The 16,486-nt window shown below is 44.5% G+C and overlaps 1 protein-coding gene across 1 annotated transcript in view; it reads right to left on the bottom strand.

Moving 5' to 3' along the window:
- LOC126260259 (tubulin alpha-4 chain-like) overlaps nucleotides 1–16,486 on the bottom strand; it is a 235,578-nt gene that overhangs the window by 203,148 nt on the left and 15,944 nt on the right. The window contains exon 2 of the mRNA XM_049957589.1: nucleotides 7,073–7,374. Within this exon, the coding sequence (XP_049813546.1) occupies nucleotides 7,073–7,374 (302 nt within the window). The remainder of the gene's footprint in view (nucleotides 1–7,072; nucleotides 7,375–16,486) is intronic.

Here is a 16,486-nt window from a genome sequence, read left to right as displayed (position 1 = left end):
CTGACACAGCCTGCACTACGCTCTGAACCGATGTGGGTCACATGGCAGGAGGACAAGTGGTGTGCACGTCACAGGGTGTGGTTATATGTATACATTCACATCCAATTGTGTTCACTCATTTGGGCCACTTTTATTCCCCCCCCCCCCCACTTGTATATTCTTGTTGTTGTTGTTGTTGTTGTTGTTGTTGTTGTGGTCTTCTGTCCTGAGACTGGTTAGATGCAGCTCTCCATGCTACCCTATCCTGTGCAAGTTTCTTCATCTCCCAATACCTACTGCAACCTACAGCCTTCTGAATCTGCTTAGTGTATTCATCTCCTGGTCTCCCTCTACGATTTTTACCCTCCACGCTGCCCTCCAATGCTAAATTTGTGATCCCTTGATTCCTCAGAACATGTCCTACCAACCGATCCCTTCTTCTCGTCAAGTTGTGCCACAAACTCCTCTTCTCCCCAATTCTATTCAATACCTCCTCATTAGTTATGTGATCTACCCATCTAATCTTCAGCATTCTTCTGTAGCACCACATTTAGAAAGCTTCTATTCTCTTCCTGTCCAAACTATTTATCGTCCATGTTTCACTTCCATACATGGCTACACTCCATACAAATACTTTCAGAAACGACTTCCTGACACTTAAATCTATACTCGATGTTAACAAATTTCTCTTCTTCAGACACGCTTTCCTTGCCATTGCCAGTCTACATTTTATATCCTCTGTACTTCGGCCATCATCAGTTATTTTGCTCCCCAAATAGCAAACCTCCTTTACTACTTTAAGTGTCTTATTTCCTAATCTAATTCCCTCAGCATCACCTGACTTAATTCAACTACATTCCATGATCCTCATTTTGCTTTTGTTGATGTTCATCTTATATCCTCCTTTCAAGACAATGTCCATTCCGTTCAAATGCTCTTCCAAATCCTTTGCTGTCTCTGACAGAATTACAATGTCATCGGCGAACCTCAAAGTTTTTATTTCTTCTACATGGATTTTAATACCTACTCCAAATTTTTCTTTTGTTTCCTTTACTGCTTGCTCAATATACAGATTGAATAACATCGGGGAGAGGCTACAACCCTGTCTCACTCCCTTCCCAACCACTGCTTCCCTTTCATGCCCCTCGACTCTTATAACTGCCATCTGGTTTCTGTACAAATTGTAAATAGCCTTTCGCTCCCTGTATTTTACCCCTGCCACCTTTAGAATTTGGAAGAGAGTATTCCAGTCAACATTGTCGAAAGCTTTCTCTAAGTCTACAAATGCTAGAAATGTAGGTTTGCCTTTCCTTAATCTTTCTTCTAAGATAAGTCGTAAGGTCAGTATTGCCTCACGTGTTCCAATATTTCTACGGAATCCAAACTGATCTTCCCCAAGGTTTGCTTTTACCAGTTTTTCCATTTGTCTGTAAAGAATTCGCGTTAGTATTTTGCAGCCGTGACTTATTAAACTGATAGTTCGGTAATTTTCATATCTTCCAACACCTGCTTTCTTTGGGATTGGAATTATTATATTCTTTTTGAAGTCTGAGCGTATTTCACCTGTCTCATACATCTTGCTCACCAGATGGTAGAGTTTTGTCAGGACTGGCTCTACCCAAGGCCGTCAGTAGTTCTAATGGAATGTTGTCTACTCCCGGGGCCTTGTTTCAGCTCAGGTCTTTCAATGCTCTGTCAAACTCTTCACGTAGTATCGCATCTCCCATTTCATCTTCATTTACATTCTCTTCCATTTCTATAATATTGTCCTCAAGTACATCGCCCCTGTATAGGCCCTCTATATACTCCTTCCATCTTTCTGCTTTCCCTTCTTTGGTTAGAACTGGGTTTCCATCTGAGCTCTTGATATTCATACAAGTGGATCTCTTTTCTCCAAAGGTCTCTTTAATTTTCCTGTAGGCAGTATCTACCTTACCCCTAGTGAGATAAGCCTCTACATCCTTACATTTGTCCTCTAGCCAACCCTGCTTAGCCATTTTGCACTTCCTGTCGATCTCATTTTTGAGACGTTTGTATTCCTTTTTGCCTGCTTCATTTACTGCATTTTTATATTTTCCCATTTCATCAATTAAATTCAATATCTCTCCTGTTACCCAAGGATTTCTACTAGCTCTCGTCTTTTTACCTACTTGATCCTCTGCTGCCTTCACTACTTCATCCCTCAGAGCTACCCATTCTTCTTCTACTGTACTTCTTTCCCCCACTACTGTCAATTGTACCCTTATGCTCTCCCTGAAACTCTGTACAACCTCTGGCTTAGTCAGCTTATCCAGGTTCCATCTCCCTAATTCCCACCTTTTTGCAGTTTCTTCAATTTTAATCTGCAGTTCATAACCAATAGATTGGGGACAGAGTCCACATCTGCCCCTGGAAATGTCTTACAATTTAAAACCTGGTTCCTAAATCTCTGTCTTACCATTATATAATCTATCTGATACCTTTTAGTATCTCCGGGATTCTTCCATGTATACAACCTTCTTTTATGATTCTTGAACCAAGTGTTAGCTACGATTAAGTTATGCTCTGTGCAAAATTCTACCAGACGGCTTCCTCTTTTATTTCTTAGCCCCAATCCATGTTCACCTACTATGTTTCCTTCTCTCCCTTTTCCTACACTCGAATTCCAGTCACCCATGACTATTAAATTTTCGTCTCCCTTCACTATCTGAATAATTTCTTTTATCTCCTCATACATTTCATCAATTTCTTCATCATCTGCAGAGCTAGTTGGCATATAAACTTGTACTACTGTAGTAGGTGTGGGCTTCGTGTCTATCTTGGTCACAATAATGCGTTCACTATGTTGTTTGTAGTAGCTTACCCGCATGCCTATTTTTTTATTCATTATTATACCTACTCCTGCATTACCTCTATTCGATTTTGTATTTATAACCCTGTATTCACCTGACCAAAAGTCTTGTTCCTCCTGCCATCGAACTTCACTAATTCCCACTATATCTAACTTTAACCTATCCATTTCGCTTTTTAAATTTTCTAACCTATCTGCTCAATTAAGGGATCTGACATTCCACGCTCCGATCCGTAGAACGCCAGTTTTCTTTCTCCTGATAACAACGTCCTCTTGAGTAGTCCCCGCCCAGAGATCCGAATGGGGGACTATTTTACCTCCGGAATATTTTACCCAAGAGGACGCCATCATCATTTAACCATACAGTAAAGCTGCATGCCCTCGGGAAAAATTACGGCTGTAGTTTCCCCTGCCCCTCTTCAGGAACCATACGTTTGTCTGGCCTCTCAACAGATACCCCTCCGTTGTGGTTGCACCTACGGTACGGCCATCTGTATCGCTGAGACATGCAAGCCTCCCCACCAACGGCAAGGTCCATGGTTCATGTGGGGGGGTGTATATTCTTATGGTGTTACAAATTTAATGCACAGCAGTGTATGAATAAATATTGCAAAATATAAACAGAAGGTACCCTACGATTGCGATTTTGCTGTTGAAGTGCATCTTGTAGTTTTATCCTTGCTACAACAAACCGTAAGGGAACTGGTGTCTGGAGTTGTGGACACCAGCGATTTGCAGACACAACCAGCTCACGTCCTGAAGGATTTACCTTGTCCCCTCCTTCGCCTTCTGAAACTGCACTCTTGTCTACCATGATAGACAAAGCGAAAAAGCAAATTGTTCGAATAATAATCCATATTTTCTACTTTATACACAAGCAGAATGCGTTGTTTTTTAGCCTCAAAATATGCTTGAAATAGAATATACGTATCCTCTGTGTCTTTGTACTATATACACACATCAAAAAAAGTTTTGCATCACCTCGGTTCCCAGAACTCCTGAAGATAGACGTTGACTGTGGATATTGTATCACAGACACAGTTTCTTTGACTGTTCAGAGATGTCACTTAACCCGCGCAAAGATGTAAACAACCCTGCATGAGCGGCACCTATTAGAGTATTAGACAGAAGGGGTCCGATAGCCGATCAGTTCCAGTCTTCCAACACAGAGATGGAATACGGCTCGTGTTGTCTGTAGTTCAACCATGTCTAGACGGTCAATACCGCGGTTCGATCGCGTCCGCACTGTTACTTTGTGCCAGGAAGGCCTCTCAACAAGGGAAGTGTCCAGGCGTCTCGGAGTGAACCAAAGCGATGTTGTTCGGACATGGAGGTGATACAGAGAGACAGGAACTGTCGATGACATGCCACGCTCAAGCCTCCCAAGGGCTACTACTGCAGTGGATGACCGCTACCTACGGATTATAGCTCGGAGGAACCCTGACAGCAACGTCACCATGTTGAATAATGCGTTTCATGCAGCCACAGGACGTCATGTTACGAACCAAACTGTGGGCAATAGGCTGCATGAACCCTATCGAACATGCCTGGGATAGACTGAAAACGGCTGTTTATGGACGACGTGAGCCACCGACAACTCTGAGGAATCTACTCTGAATCGCCGTTGAGGAGTGGGACAATATGGACCAACAGTGCCTTGACGAACTTGTGGATAGTATGCCACGGCGAATACAGGCAAGGATCAATGCAAGAGGACGTGCTACTGGGTATTAGAGGTATCGGTGTGTACAGCAATCTGGACCACCACCTCTGAAGGTCTCGCTGTATGGTGGTACAACATGCAATGTGTGGTTCTAATGAGCATGATGTTTATTTCATCTCTGTTCCAATCTTCTGTATAGATTCGGAACTCTCGGAACCGAGGTGATGCAAAACTTTTTTTGATGTGTGTATTTCAAACAAAACAAAACCTAATTCCGCAGAATGAATTTTTTAAATTTCATTTTGGTTTCATTTTAAATATTGAACACGGTTTTAGTATGTAGGATTAAATCATGACGATATCCCACACTGCAGTTGCGGGAAACTGCTTCCTCTTCGAACATTACTAGTATTCATACATTAATTGGTATCTGAAAAGAGCAAGCTACACTAAAAAATTATAACAAATCGTTAAGAAATTTGGACATTCTCCTGTAGCAAAGTTTAGTTATATGCTGATAAAAATTCATATCCGTGTACACAGGGTGTAACAGGTATAAGTACAGATATTTCTACTGGTGACAGAACAGTGGATTGTACTACTTTTATAAAATAAATAACGACCGCCTTCAGTCACAATAGTGAGTGTATTTCAATGCACGATCCATTTAGGGCCCTGGGGGCTTATCCTCAGGTGCTTTGACAGTCTACATTTTTTTTTCAGAATTAGGCTAATTCTGGTCTGGTCCAGTATTGGATACATTGTTTTGAATCACAATTTAAATAAGCGATGTTTATGTACATATATACATTTTCCATTCTACAACACAGTTGTAACCACAAATCTTGTTTTGACTTGCGGCTGCAGTGTTTTGACTTGTAGTAACAAACGTGCTGTGGAATGGGAAGTACGTACATGTACATAAAGATGTTGATTCATATTGTGCTTCAAAACAAGGTATCCGATGCTGGAGACAGATCAGACTTAACTTAAATCTGAAAAAAATTGATGTAGGCTGTCAGAGCATCTGAAGATGAGCTCGGAGGGCTTGAAATGCATAGTGCATTGAAATAAAATCACTTTTGTAACGGAAGGCGGTTGTTATTTATTTTGTGGAAATACATTTATATTTTAATCATTCTACAGGGAGGTTCTTATTAACGTTTAAAAACACACGAAGCGAAGTAGATGACGCCGAGACAAATAATTTAATATAAGACACATGGGGCAGCAAATGTCGGGAAACACCCCAAAAGTTGATAACAAATGTTGAATATGTGACGTCACTAGACGATGTGCCTCACTGCACGTGCAGCGGTTGGGCTCGCCGATCCTACCCCCCGCCGCTTGATGGCAGTGCCACGCGTCAGTCCTTTAGGTTACTCTGTTTTCATTCTTGTATTATCAAATGTGACACGATAGTGCTTGCGTTAGTGGTAACAGGACACTACGATGAAACATTTTACATTTACGAAAACAGAGTAGCCTATCGGAGCGACGTGTAGCACAGTCCCTTACCAGCGACAGTACTGTCAACAAGCCCAACCGCTACACCTGCGAGGTACGTCGTCTGGTGACGTCACATGTTCAATATTTGTCATCCACGTTTCGGACATTTCCCGACATTTGCGACCCCATGTGTCTCATATTCAATTACTTGTCTCAGTGTCGTCTACGTTGCTTCGGGTGTTTTTAAAAATTAATAAGAACCTAAGAACCTTCAACATCACAGTGTGTCAGCGATCGTTAGTTAATATATTAAAAAACTAAAAACCCGCCTCGATTGCGAAAAAAGCACCTAGGTTTCGGCGTAGATAACTACACCTTCTTCAGAACAACAATAAAACCCACAAGTGCCTAAAAAGACCTTTGTCATTGACAAGTATAGTTTTTGGTGTATTATAGTTTTTGGTGTATTCTAGTGTTCATCCACCTCGTTACACAGGTAGACACAATACAAATGACTTTTCTGTTGAGAAATTTCAGTTACTTTTAACCATTTTTCAAATGTAATTTCCTCTCTAATTACTGTGTTTTCTTTCTCAGTTCTCTCACGTGGCATCCGGAGACATCCAATATCAGTGAGCAAAGTAAAGTGGAGTATGTCGTGCTTTTTTCTCAAGTATTCATATAACCTATGTTCGTTATTGTTATTTGACAGCAGTAGTTAATAAAATAACAACAAAAGCTTAATGGCTCTTTGAAATCTTGGTTTCTTGAAATCGTGTTTCCAAATGAAAATACTGGCATAACTTTTGATGGTGTAATGGTGGTTTCACTATATTGAAGAACTGATAATATATAATAATTAATAAATATTGAACTTGTGAAGCCCCTTATATACTGTCTGTGCCTGGAAAGATAAGAGCATGAATGTTTTAAAATGGAGATTTGCGGACACTTCCAGCCTGAGGAAGGCCTTTCGGCACCCCAAGCAATCGGTACCCAAATTCCCTGACAAAACTGGTGGCCTCAAATTTCCGGAAAACCCTGTTGCGCGCATATCTCTGTGTCCAAATTTCTCCGGAACTCTAGGGAATCTCCGTGTACCTAATGGTGATACAGAGGCGCGAGACTGGTGTCACACGATGCGCATTTACCTGCGGGGCTGGGTAGACGACGAATTCGAGCTTGGTCTTCTTGCGGAAGGAGTCGGCGAGCCGCTGCATGAGCAACGACGTGAAGCCAGAGCCGGTGCCGCCGCCCAGCGAATGCGACACGATGTAACCCTGCAGCCCGTCGCAGCGCTCCGAGAGTTTGCGCACGCGGTCCATCACGGCGTCGATCAACTCGGCGCCCACTGTGTAGTGGCCGCGGGCGTAGTTGTTGGCTGCGTCCTCCTTGCCGGATATCAGCTGCTCTGGGTGGTACAGCTCCCTGTACTGTCCACTGCGCACCTGGTCTGTAGATCAGTCATCGCTCACCACGTTTTTCTCTCAAGTGTGCATGTCCACTCTCTCTCTCTCTCTCTCTCTCTCTCTCTCTCTCTCTCTCACACACACACACACACACACACACACACACACGCACACACACACATGCTGCTGCAGGACCTTGTGTTCCCTTCCACACTGAACACTGACGGCATTTTCCCATCCTATTTTCAGCACGATGGAGCACCTCTACACTAAGGCACTGGTGTCTGTGAATGGAACTGCCAGGGAAGTGGTTAAGTGGGTTGGTCGCTGTGGTCCCATGGAGTAGCCGCCCAGATCCCCTGACTTAACGCCCCCTGATTTTTATCTATGGGCACATCTTAAGGAGATAGTGTATGCTGAGAGCATCCGTGATTTGAGACACCTGGAGGAACGCACACATGCTTGTGACCAAATTGCAGGAGACACCCTCCTCCGTGTGCAGTCAGAGTGGTTGCAGTGACTACAGTTGTGCATTGCACAGGATGGAGAACACGTAGAACATGTGTCGGTATGAAGGTAATTTCCCAACTTTGAATATTAATAACCTCTTAACTGTACAAGATAGACAAAAACAAATTGCACCACTAAATTCCAGAGCTCAAGTGAGTGTTACTTGATGTGTCATACACCCCCCTTCCCATTTAAAAAAATGACTTGAATCCAAAATGGGGGATGTAAAGATGGCGGCCATGAATGACATTCACTCCAAAAGTTGCGGCCCCAAATCAAATATATATATATATATATATATATATATATATATATATATATATATATATATACTCCTGGAAATTGAAATAAGAACACCGTGAATTCATTGTCCCAGGAAGGGGAAACTTTATTGACACATTCCTGGGGTCAGATACATCACATGATCACACTGACAGAACCACAGGCACATAGACACAGGCAACAGAGCATGCACAATGTCGGCACTAGTACAGTGTATATCCACCTTTCGCAGCAATGCAGGCTGCTATTCTCCCATGGAGACGATCGTAGAGATGCTGGATGTAGTCCTGTGGAACGGCTTGCCATGCCATTTCCACCTGGCGCCTCAGTTGGACCAGCGTTCGTGCTGGACGTGCAGACCGCGTGAGACGACGCTTCATCCAGTCCCAAACATGCTCAATGGGGGACAGATCCGGAGATCTTGCTGGCCAGGGTAGTTGACTTACACCTTCTAGAGCACGTTGGGTGGCACGGGATACATGCGGACGTGCATTGTCCTGTTGGAACAGCAAGTTCCCTTGCCGGTCTAGGAATGGTAGAACGATGGGTTCGATGACGGTTTGGATGTACCGTGCACTATTCAGTGTCCCCTCGACGATCACCAGTGGTGTACGGCCAGTGTAGGAGATCGCTCCCCACACCATGATGCCGGGTGTTGGCCCTGTGTGCCTCGGTCGTATGCAGCCCTGATTGTGGCGCTCACCTGCACGGCGCCAAACACGCATACGACCATCATTGGCACCAAGGCAGAAGCGACTCTCATCGCTGAAGACGACACGTCTCCATTCGTCCCTCCATTCACGCCTGTCGCGACACCACTGGAGACGGGCTGCACGATGTTGGGGCGTGAGCGGAAGACGGCCTAACGGTGTGCGGGACCGTAGCCCAGCTTCATGGAGACGGTTGCGAATGGTCCTCACCGATACCCCAGGAGCAACAGTGTCCCTAATTTGCTGGGAAGTGGCGGTGCGGTCCCCTACGGCACTGCGTAGGATCCTACGGTGTTGGCGTGCATCCGTGCGTCGCTGCGGTCCGGTCCCAGGTCGACGGGCACGTGCACCTTCCGCCGACCACTGGCGACAACATCGATGTACTGTGGAGACCTCACGCCCCACGTGTTGAGCAATTCGGCGGTACGTCCACCCGGCCTCCCGCATGCCCACTATACGCCCTCGCTCAAAGTCCGTCAACTGCACATACGGTTCACGTCCACGCTGTCGCGGCATGCTACCAGTGTTAAAGACTGCGATGGAGCTCCGTATGCCACGGCAAACTGGCTGACACTGACGGCGGCGGTGCACAAATGCTGCGCAGCTAGCGCCATTCGACGGCCAACACCGCGGTTCCTGGTGTGTCCGCTGTGCCGTGCGTGTGATCATTGCTTGTACAGCCCTCTCGCAGTGTCCGGAGCAAGTATGGTGGGTCTGACACACCGGTGTCAATGTGTTATTTTTTCCATTTCCAGGAGTGTATATACTGTGTGAGTCACGTAAGACGTAACACCTCTTTTATTTCGGGAACGGTTACACATCCCGAAACGCCGTTTTCGGCAAATGTTCAGAGCATCGAGGGGCATCGAAGGGCACATGTTTTTTTTTTTTTTTTTTGTTTGGTTAATGTTTTTAGGGTTGATATCAACGGAGACATTCAAGCAAGTATGTTTTTTTATCTGGAACCGTGTAGCGTCCAATGCGACCGATACATCGTTCAGTAACACTTTGATTTAAAAATTCCCGCACTTCCAAATGCCAGTGTGGCGGGGCCCCATCCAGTCGGTAAATGAAGTCGTTCGACTCTGTTTCCAACTGTGCGAACATAAAACTCTCAAGCATATCGAGATATGCACGTACCTCGATATGCTTGATAATTTTCTTCTGTAACAGTCGGCTGTGTCAGACACTCGGGGACGGCCCGGCGATTTGCCTTTACACAGACAACCTGTTTCTCGGAATTTTTCATGCCACCGCCTAATGCTCTGTGCTGTAGGAGAATCCACACCGTACCTAGTACGCAAGTCATTCTGAACAGTTATTACTGACCCGCACCGCACAAAATGTAGAACACAAAACGCTTTCTGTTGTCCCGACACCATTTTTACTAGAACTGAAGTGGGCGCCCACTGCTGTTACCTAACGGGAACCATGTAAAACTCGAGAGTTTGCTGTTTCCAACAGTATGCTGTTCGCGCAAATATCACAAATAACATAATAATTATGATTTTTGCAAAAATATACACTGTACTCTTTTATGGTGAATGTAAAAGAAATGCCGTAAAAATAGTACAGTGGTATTGGGCTATGTATCTGGATCGCCAGGGTCCGACGTGCCAAGCAGTTGCATGAAATATTAAGACGGACAGGCTGTTTGAGCGTCAAAAAGAGGACTAGAAAGAAGATTGCATGCAACTGACAGAGAACAGGAAAAAGGTGTTCTGGCTATCACCTAATAGCGTCCGCACAGTAGTATCACAGATACTGCCAAGGAATGTAGAATCACCCAGACGAGTGCCATTCGCATCCTGCATCGACAAAAATTCCATACCAATCATCTGTCACTAGATCAGATACTCGACGACGGAGTGATTTCGAACGTCGTACAGAAATTGATAGGTTTGCCGTTCCGTTTGCAATTCCATCGTGTGTACTTTACCAATGAAGGAACATTTACTAACCACGCTAATGTAAATTTGCACAGCATGCCCTACTAGGCAGCCGCCGAAAATCCACATTGACTTCGTCAGGTGCAACATCAACGGATGTGGAACATAAAAGCATGGTGGGGCATCATAGGAAATTACATTGTGGAACCTTACTTCATCTTAGGCGTTCTAAATGGACATTCGCGCGCACACTTTCTGAAGAACATTCTGTCGTTTCTTCTAGAAGAGGTACCGCTGGATATTCGACTGTGTATGTGGCTGCAACACGACTGTTATCCAGCTCACCCGTCCCGTGTTGCAACGGAAATACTGAATGGGAACTTCCTGGACGTTGGATAGGACGAAACTTTGTTGTCAAACCGCTGTGGCCGAGCGGTTCTAGGCACTTCAGTCCGGAACCACGCTGCTGCTGCGGTCGCAGGTTCGAATCCTGACTCGGGCATGGGTGTGTGTGATGTCCTTAGGTTAGTTAAGTCCCATAGAGCTTCGAGCCATTTGAACCATCGATTACCTCCCCAGAAATTGCAAAATGAAGTTGACGCTTGGAATACACGAAAGGTGGTGCTATTGCACATCCTGATATGCAAGTGTGAATCGCACGTTGCTTGTAATCGCGATATGATTGACGTACAACGATGTAACAAACGCTATACTTATTGCTGTTTACACTGTTATTACGTATACTGGGAAGAATACAGATGTACAGAAAGATACAATGTAAAATAAGGAAAGGATTTACTCATTCATGCTTTATTAAGCTTTACTACAACACTAGAATGGCGTAACGGTAGCAAAAAACCCATTTCGTCAGCCAAGATAAACATTAGTAGTGGGACAAAGTAGTTGTCACCCCAAGTACCATAATCCAAAATGGCGACGATGACGTCATACAATATAGCGGCTGTGACGTCATCTGATGACGTCATCCAAGATGTCGGATTTTGGCGAGAAGATAAGTCAATTGGGATACCTCCACTAACCGAACCCCTCCCCCCCTCTCCCACCTCTCCCCCAGAAAATGGTGGGAAGTTCAAATTCCATCAGGCCAATCCAACACACCTCTACGAACCTAAGAAAATAACGCGAAGATAGGGCACTTGGGCTACCCCCACTAACCTAAGTCATCCGACCGCAACCTCTTCCTAGGGATTGACAGGAAAAGGACTCGGCCTGTGCTGGATGTATGTCTTCATTTTGCATGCAGTCTTTATTTAAACTATTTGATCCAGTACAGCCATCCAGTGTATTCACCACAAGGTCTAGAGTCCAACTGACCTAGTACATAATACCACCACCAGGGGGCGCTGTCGTCTGTTCCGTGACATAATCCAAGATGGCAGTCTGGCATGGGGGGAAATGGCAGGAAACAGTGTGGCCGCCATGGGTCCAGAGTCCACCTAATCTACTACACAGTACTGCCCCCAGAGGGCACTGTCGTCTGTTTCATGACGTAATCCAAGGTGGGGGGAGGGGATGGATGGAAAAAGTGTGGTCATACAATGAAGGCTTTCACGACCGGATGTTTCAGCTGCCAAGAATTCTTCTGGGTTGTATGGCCATGGTCCAAAGCTATGCTGGACATCTTCGGAGGTGTTCCTGGTTGTGCTGTCTTGCCAACTGACAAGTCGGACATCAAAGAACGGCCTAAATATCGTGGAAAGTGGGTGTGGTCTGTCAAGGATAAAATATAAAAATCGAACATAGTACGTCAAAGATAAAAATTTCTCATTGATTCTGTAATGCCTCAGTCCGTATATTACTGAGTTTCATAGCTTCTTCTTTTCTGTTAAAATAATCCACATGTTTATATATTTCGATGGCTTCTCTGTATAGCAGTGGATAATAGTCCATCATAGTACATAAAACTTTAGTTTCCGAAAATTTCACTATGTGATCACCTGACTGAACAGCAGTCAGCTATGGTGGAACAAGCTCTTCAGTTGGGTAATCACGCAGTGAAATTTTCGTAAACTTAACTTTTGTGTACTATGACGAACTATTATCCACGACTATAGAGAGAAGCTGTCGAAATATATAAACTGGGGATAATTTTAATAGAAACGAAAAAGCTATGAAACTCAGTGATATATGGACTGTGGCGCTACAGAATCGATGAGAAGTTTTTATCTTTGACATACTATGATTGATAGTTATATTTTATCTTTGACAAGGTTTATCTCTGCTATAATGTTCTATCCAGACCATGCCCACTTTCCACGGTATTTAGACCATTCTTCGACATCCAACCCGTCAGTCGGCAAGACTGAGCAGAACCAGGAGCAACTCCGAAGATGTCCAATGTAGCTTTGAATGAAAGATCAGGGATAGAAGAGTTCCATAGACCACAGCCATGGAACCCGGTATAATTCTCAGCAGCTGAAACAGTGTGGTCGCCATGGGGTCCGGAGACCAACTGACCTAGTACACAGTATTACCACCAGAGGGCACTGTCGTCTGTTCCATGACATAACCCAAGATGGCTGCCTGGAGGGGAAAATGACTCAGCCTGTGCTGGCCTGCTGGAGAGAGGATGGAGTGTACCTTATTTATTTTGGAACAGTCTATTTAGAGATGGATTTTAGATAGTATATTTATCACACTGATACAAAACACACACTCTCACATGCTTGGGATCACACCACACAGCCTACAGACCTTTAAACTACTTGTAAATTACTGAAAACCCCCTGCAGACACACAAACAACTCCTAAATGACGGAAATAATTTCAGTACACAGCACACTGACATGCAAACTTTACGTAAATAATCCAATACACTGATGTGCAGACACAAAATCAACTCGTAAACTGTCAAACAACGCATAGCTCAGCCTACAGACCTGCTCGCAAAATAATGCAAGAGACATGCAAACAATGTGTCAATGTGTCCAGGCACCGTCCGCCCCCCCCCCCCCCCCCCCCCCGTCCACTGGACCGCACAGGAGGCTGCTGCATATGCTCCCAGGAGTCGGGTAGCATCGGCAGCTGCCAAGCCACGCACAGGTACCCGGTTCGGGTCTCTCAAGCGTGAGGCTTTGGCGTCCCTTTAATACTTGACACCTGAGAAATTCCTCTAGAAATACGTGACGGGGGGCAAAATCAGAACAAATACACAAACAAAATTCGAAACACAGTCTTACACAAGAGAAAAAAATACCCAGAATTTTCGGTATCCTACAGCTACAGGTCTGGAGATGTCATAATGCCACAGTGGCGCATGAGTGACGTCATCCCTGCCAGAGATGCATGGTCTGCTTCAACTTGTCTTTGAACACTTGCTTTCTCAGAACTTTCCATACATACCTTGCCTCCATCTTGTTTGAATCAGTTTGTAGATGCTCCTACATCCTGGCACAAAGCATGTCTTGTGAAAGAATAGAGCATTATAATTGTATTTTGTACTAATCACCATATCACACTGACAATTAAACCCTGCAAAGTGGCCTACAGATCGTCAAATATATAAAGACTGTTATTCAATTACACTGCTCTCCTACTGAGGACAGGAGCTTGAATATTAGAGCGCAAAACAGATCTCCAACCCAGCAATATCTCACCACGTACCATGTCAATGTAGTAAACATACAATTCGTATCCTGCACCATACAAAATCAGCCCTTTTACATCATTTGTACATATACTTTGAAGACAGACAGCACCGTGTACACTTCTGACAGCACTAGATATTTCCCTGCGAGGTTGGCTGTCATCTAACCCAGACAGGTGACAGAGCGCCCTCAGTGGACCAAAGTCACTCTCAGAACAGTTCTACAAATTCAGGCTCGTTCCCCCTAGGCAAAAACGCGTTACTGTTTTGGGTCAGATGTGCTTGCTTTCTCTACACCCACCTCCAGACTCTGGGATTACAAGAACACATGTATTTTTGCATGGTTTGTCATAATATTATATCATTTTTGCGGTACCTCTTGATATCAAGCACACAGCAGTATGCTACCAATCACTTGTGCAACATAATCCAGAAATGTGGACTGGAAATTTTAGCTCGATGGGGCATGCTGTAAACCACTGACTAACTAGAAACTTGTCACATCTGCAAAGACATTTACGCAGAAACTCGAAAAAATAGGGAAAACAGATATTTCTAATTGCAAATAATGATGTTGGTGATGTAGCAGATTCCAAATCATCACTATAATTTACAAGGTCAACTAAGGTGTTTCTCATGTCTAGAGAACTGGCAAACTTGTCTTCCACATGCTAGATGCACACACCACAATCAATATTCTCACAACTAAATAAAGGTGCGAAATGTGCAGAAGCAGTCAACAGCTCAGATTGGTTCAAATGGCTCTGAGCACTATGGGACTTAACATCTGAGGTCATCAGTCCCCTAGAACTTGGAACTACTTAAACCTAACTAACCTAAGGGCATCACACACATCCATGTCCGAGGCAGGATTTGAACCTGCGACCGTAGCAGCAGTGCGGTTCCGGACTAAAGAGACTAGAACAGCTTGGCCACAATGGCCGGCTGCAGAAGCAGTCAACTGAACAATTGACATGGGGGGGGGGGGATAATGGTCCAGTGCAAACGCACCTCCATACGAGGTGTGGCTAGAAAAAAACCGGACTAGTACTGGTGAAACAATAAAACGAATGCAATAAGGCTGAAAGTCGCGTGGCCTGTCACGTGACTCTCGCTCCGCCTACTGCTCGAGTTTCATCTGCCTCCTGCACTCAGTCTGCCCGTGGCGTCTGTTTTAAGTAGTTGACGTTTTGTCTGTGCGTCGGAAAATGTTGAGTGTACAGAAAGAACAGCGTGTTAACATCAAATTTTGTTTCAAACTAGGAAAATCTGCAAGTGAAACGTTTCTAATGTTACAAGTGTACGGCGATGATTGTTCATCGCGAACACAAGTGTTTGAGTGGTTTAAACGATTTAAAGATGGCCGCGAAGACACCAGTGATGACACTCGCACTGGCAGACCATTGTCAGCAAAAACTGATGCAAACATTGAAAAAATCGGTAAACTTGTTCGACACTTTCCTTGTCAACTCCTGTTAACTCAGACACTGCTCTGATTGTTAAGCGGCGATCTTGTCGAACAAGTTTACTGATTTTTTCAATGTTTGCATCAGTTTTTGCTGACAATGGTCTGCCAGTGCGAGTGTCATCACTGGTGTCTTCGCGGCCATCTTTAAATCGTTTAAACCACTCAAACACTTGTGTTCGCGATGAACAATCATCGCCGTACACTTGTTGTAACATTAGAAACGTTTCACTTGCAGATTTTCCTAGTTTGAAACAAAATTTGATGTTAACACGCTGTTCTTTCTGTACACTCAACATTTTCCGACGCACAGACAAAACGTCAACTACTTAAAACAGACGCCACGGGCAGACTGAGTGCAGGAGGCAGATGAAACTCGAGCAGTAGGCGGAGCGAGAGTCACGTGACAGGCCACGCGACTTTCAGCCTTATTGCATTCGTTTTATTGTTTCACCAGTACTAGTCCGGTTTTTTTCTAGCCACACCTCGTATTCAATCTTCTCAAACTTCCACACGATCACAAAAGCTATCCAACACATACTCAGTATTAGTTCGCTATTCGGTCGTCTAGAGGACAACATGGTTATGTCATCTACATTGATACACCCCTACAGGCCTCTCCATTCGGACAACTCCTACTGTAACAGGTCATCGGCGCTACACGCCAAGCACACACAGGTAGATCATCATCCT

Source organism: Schistocerca nitens, chromosome 5, assembly GCF_023898315.1.
Source record: "Schistocerca nitens isolate TAMUIC-IGC-003100 chromosome 5, iqSchNite1.1, whole genome shotgun sequence".
Classification (NCBI taxonomy): Eukaryota; Metazoa; Arthropoda; class Insecta; order Orthoptera; family Acrididae; genus Schistocerca; species Schistocerca nitens.
Note: the sequence above shows the minus strand (reverse complement) of the source record. Positions and strands in the feature narration are given on the sequence as shown.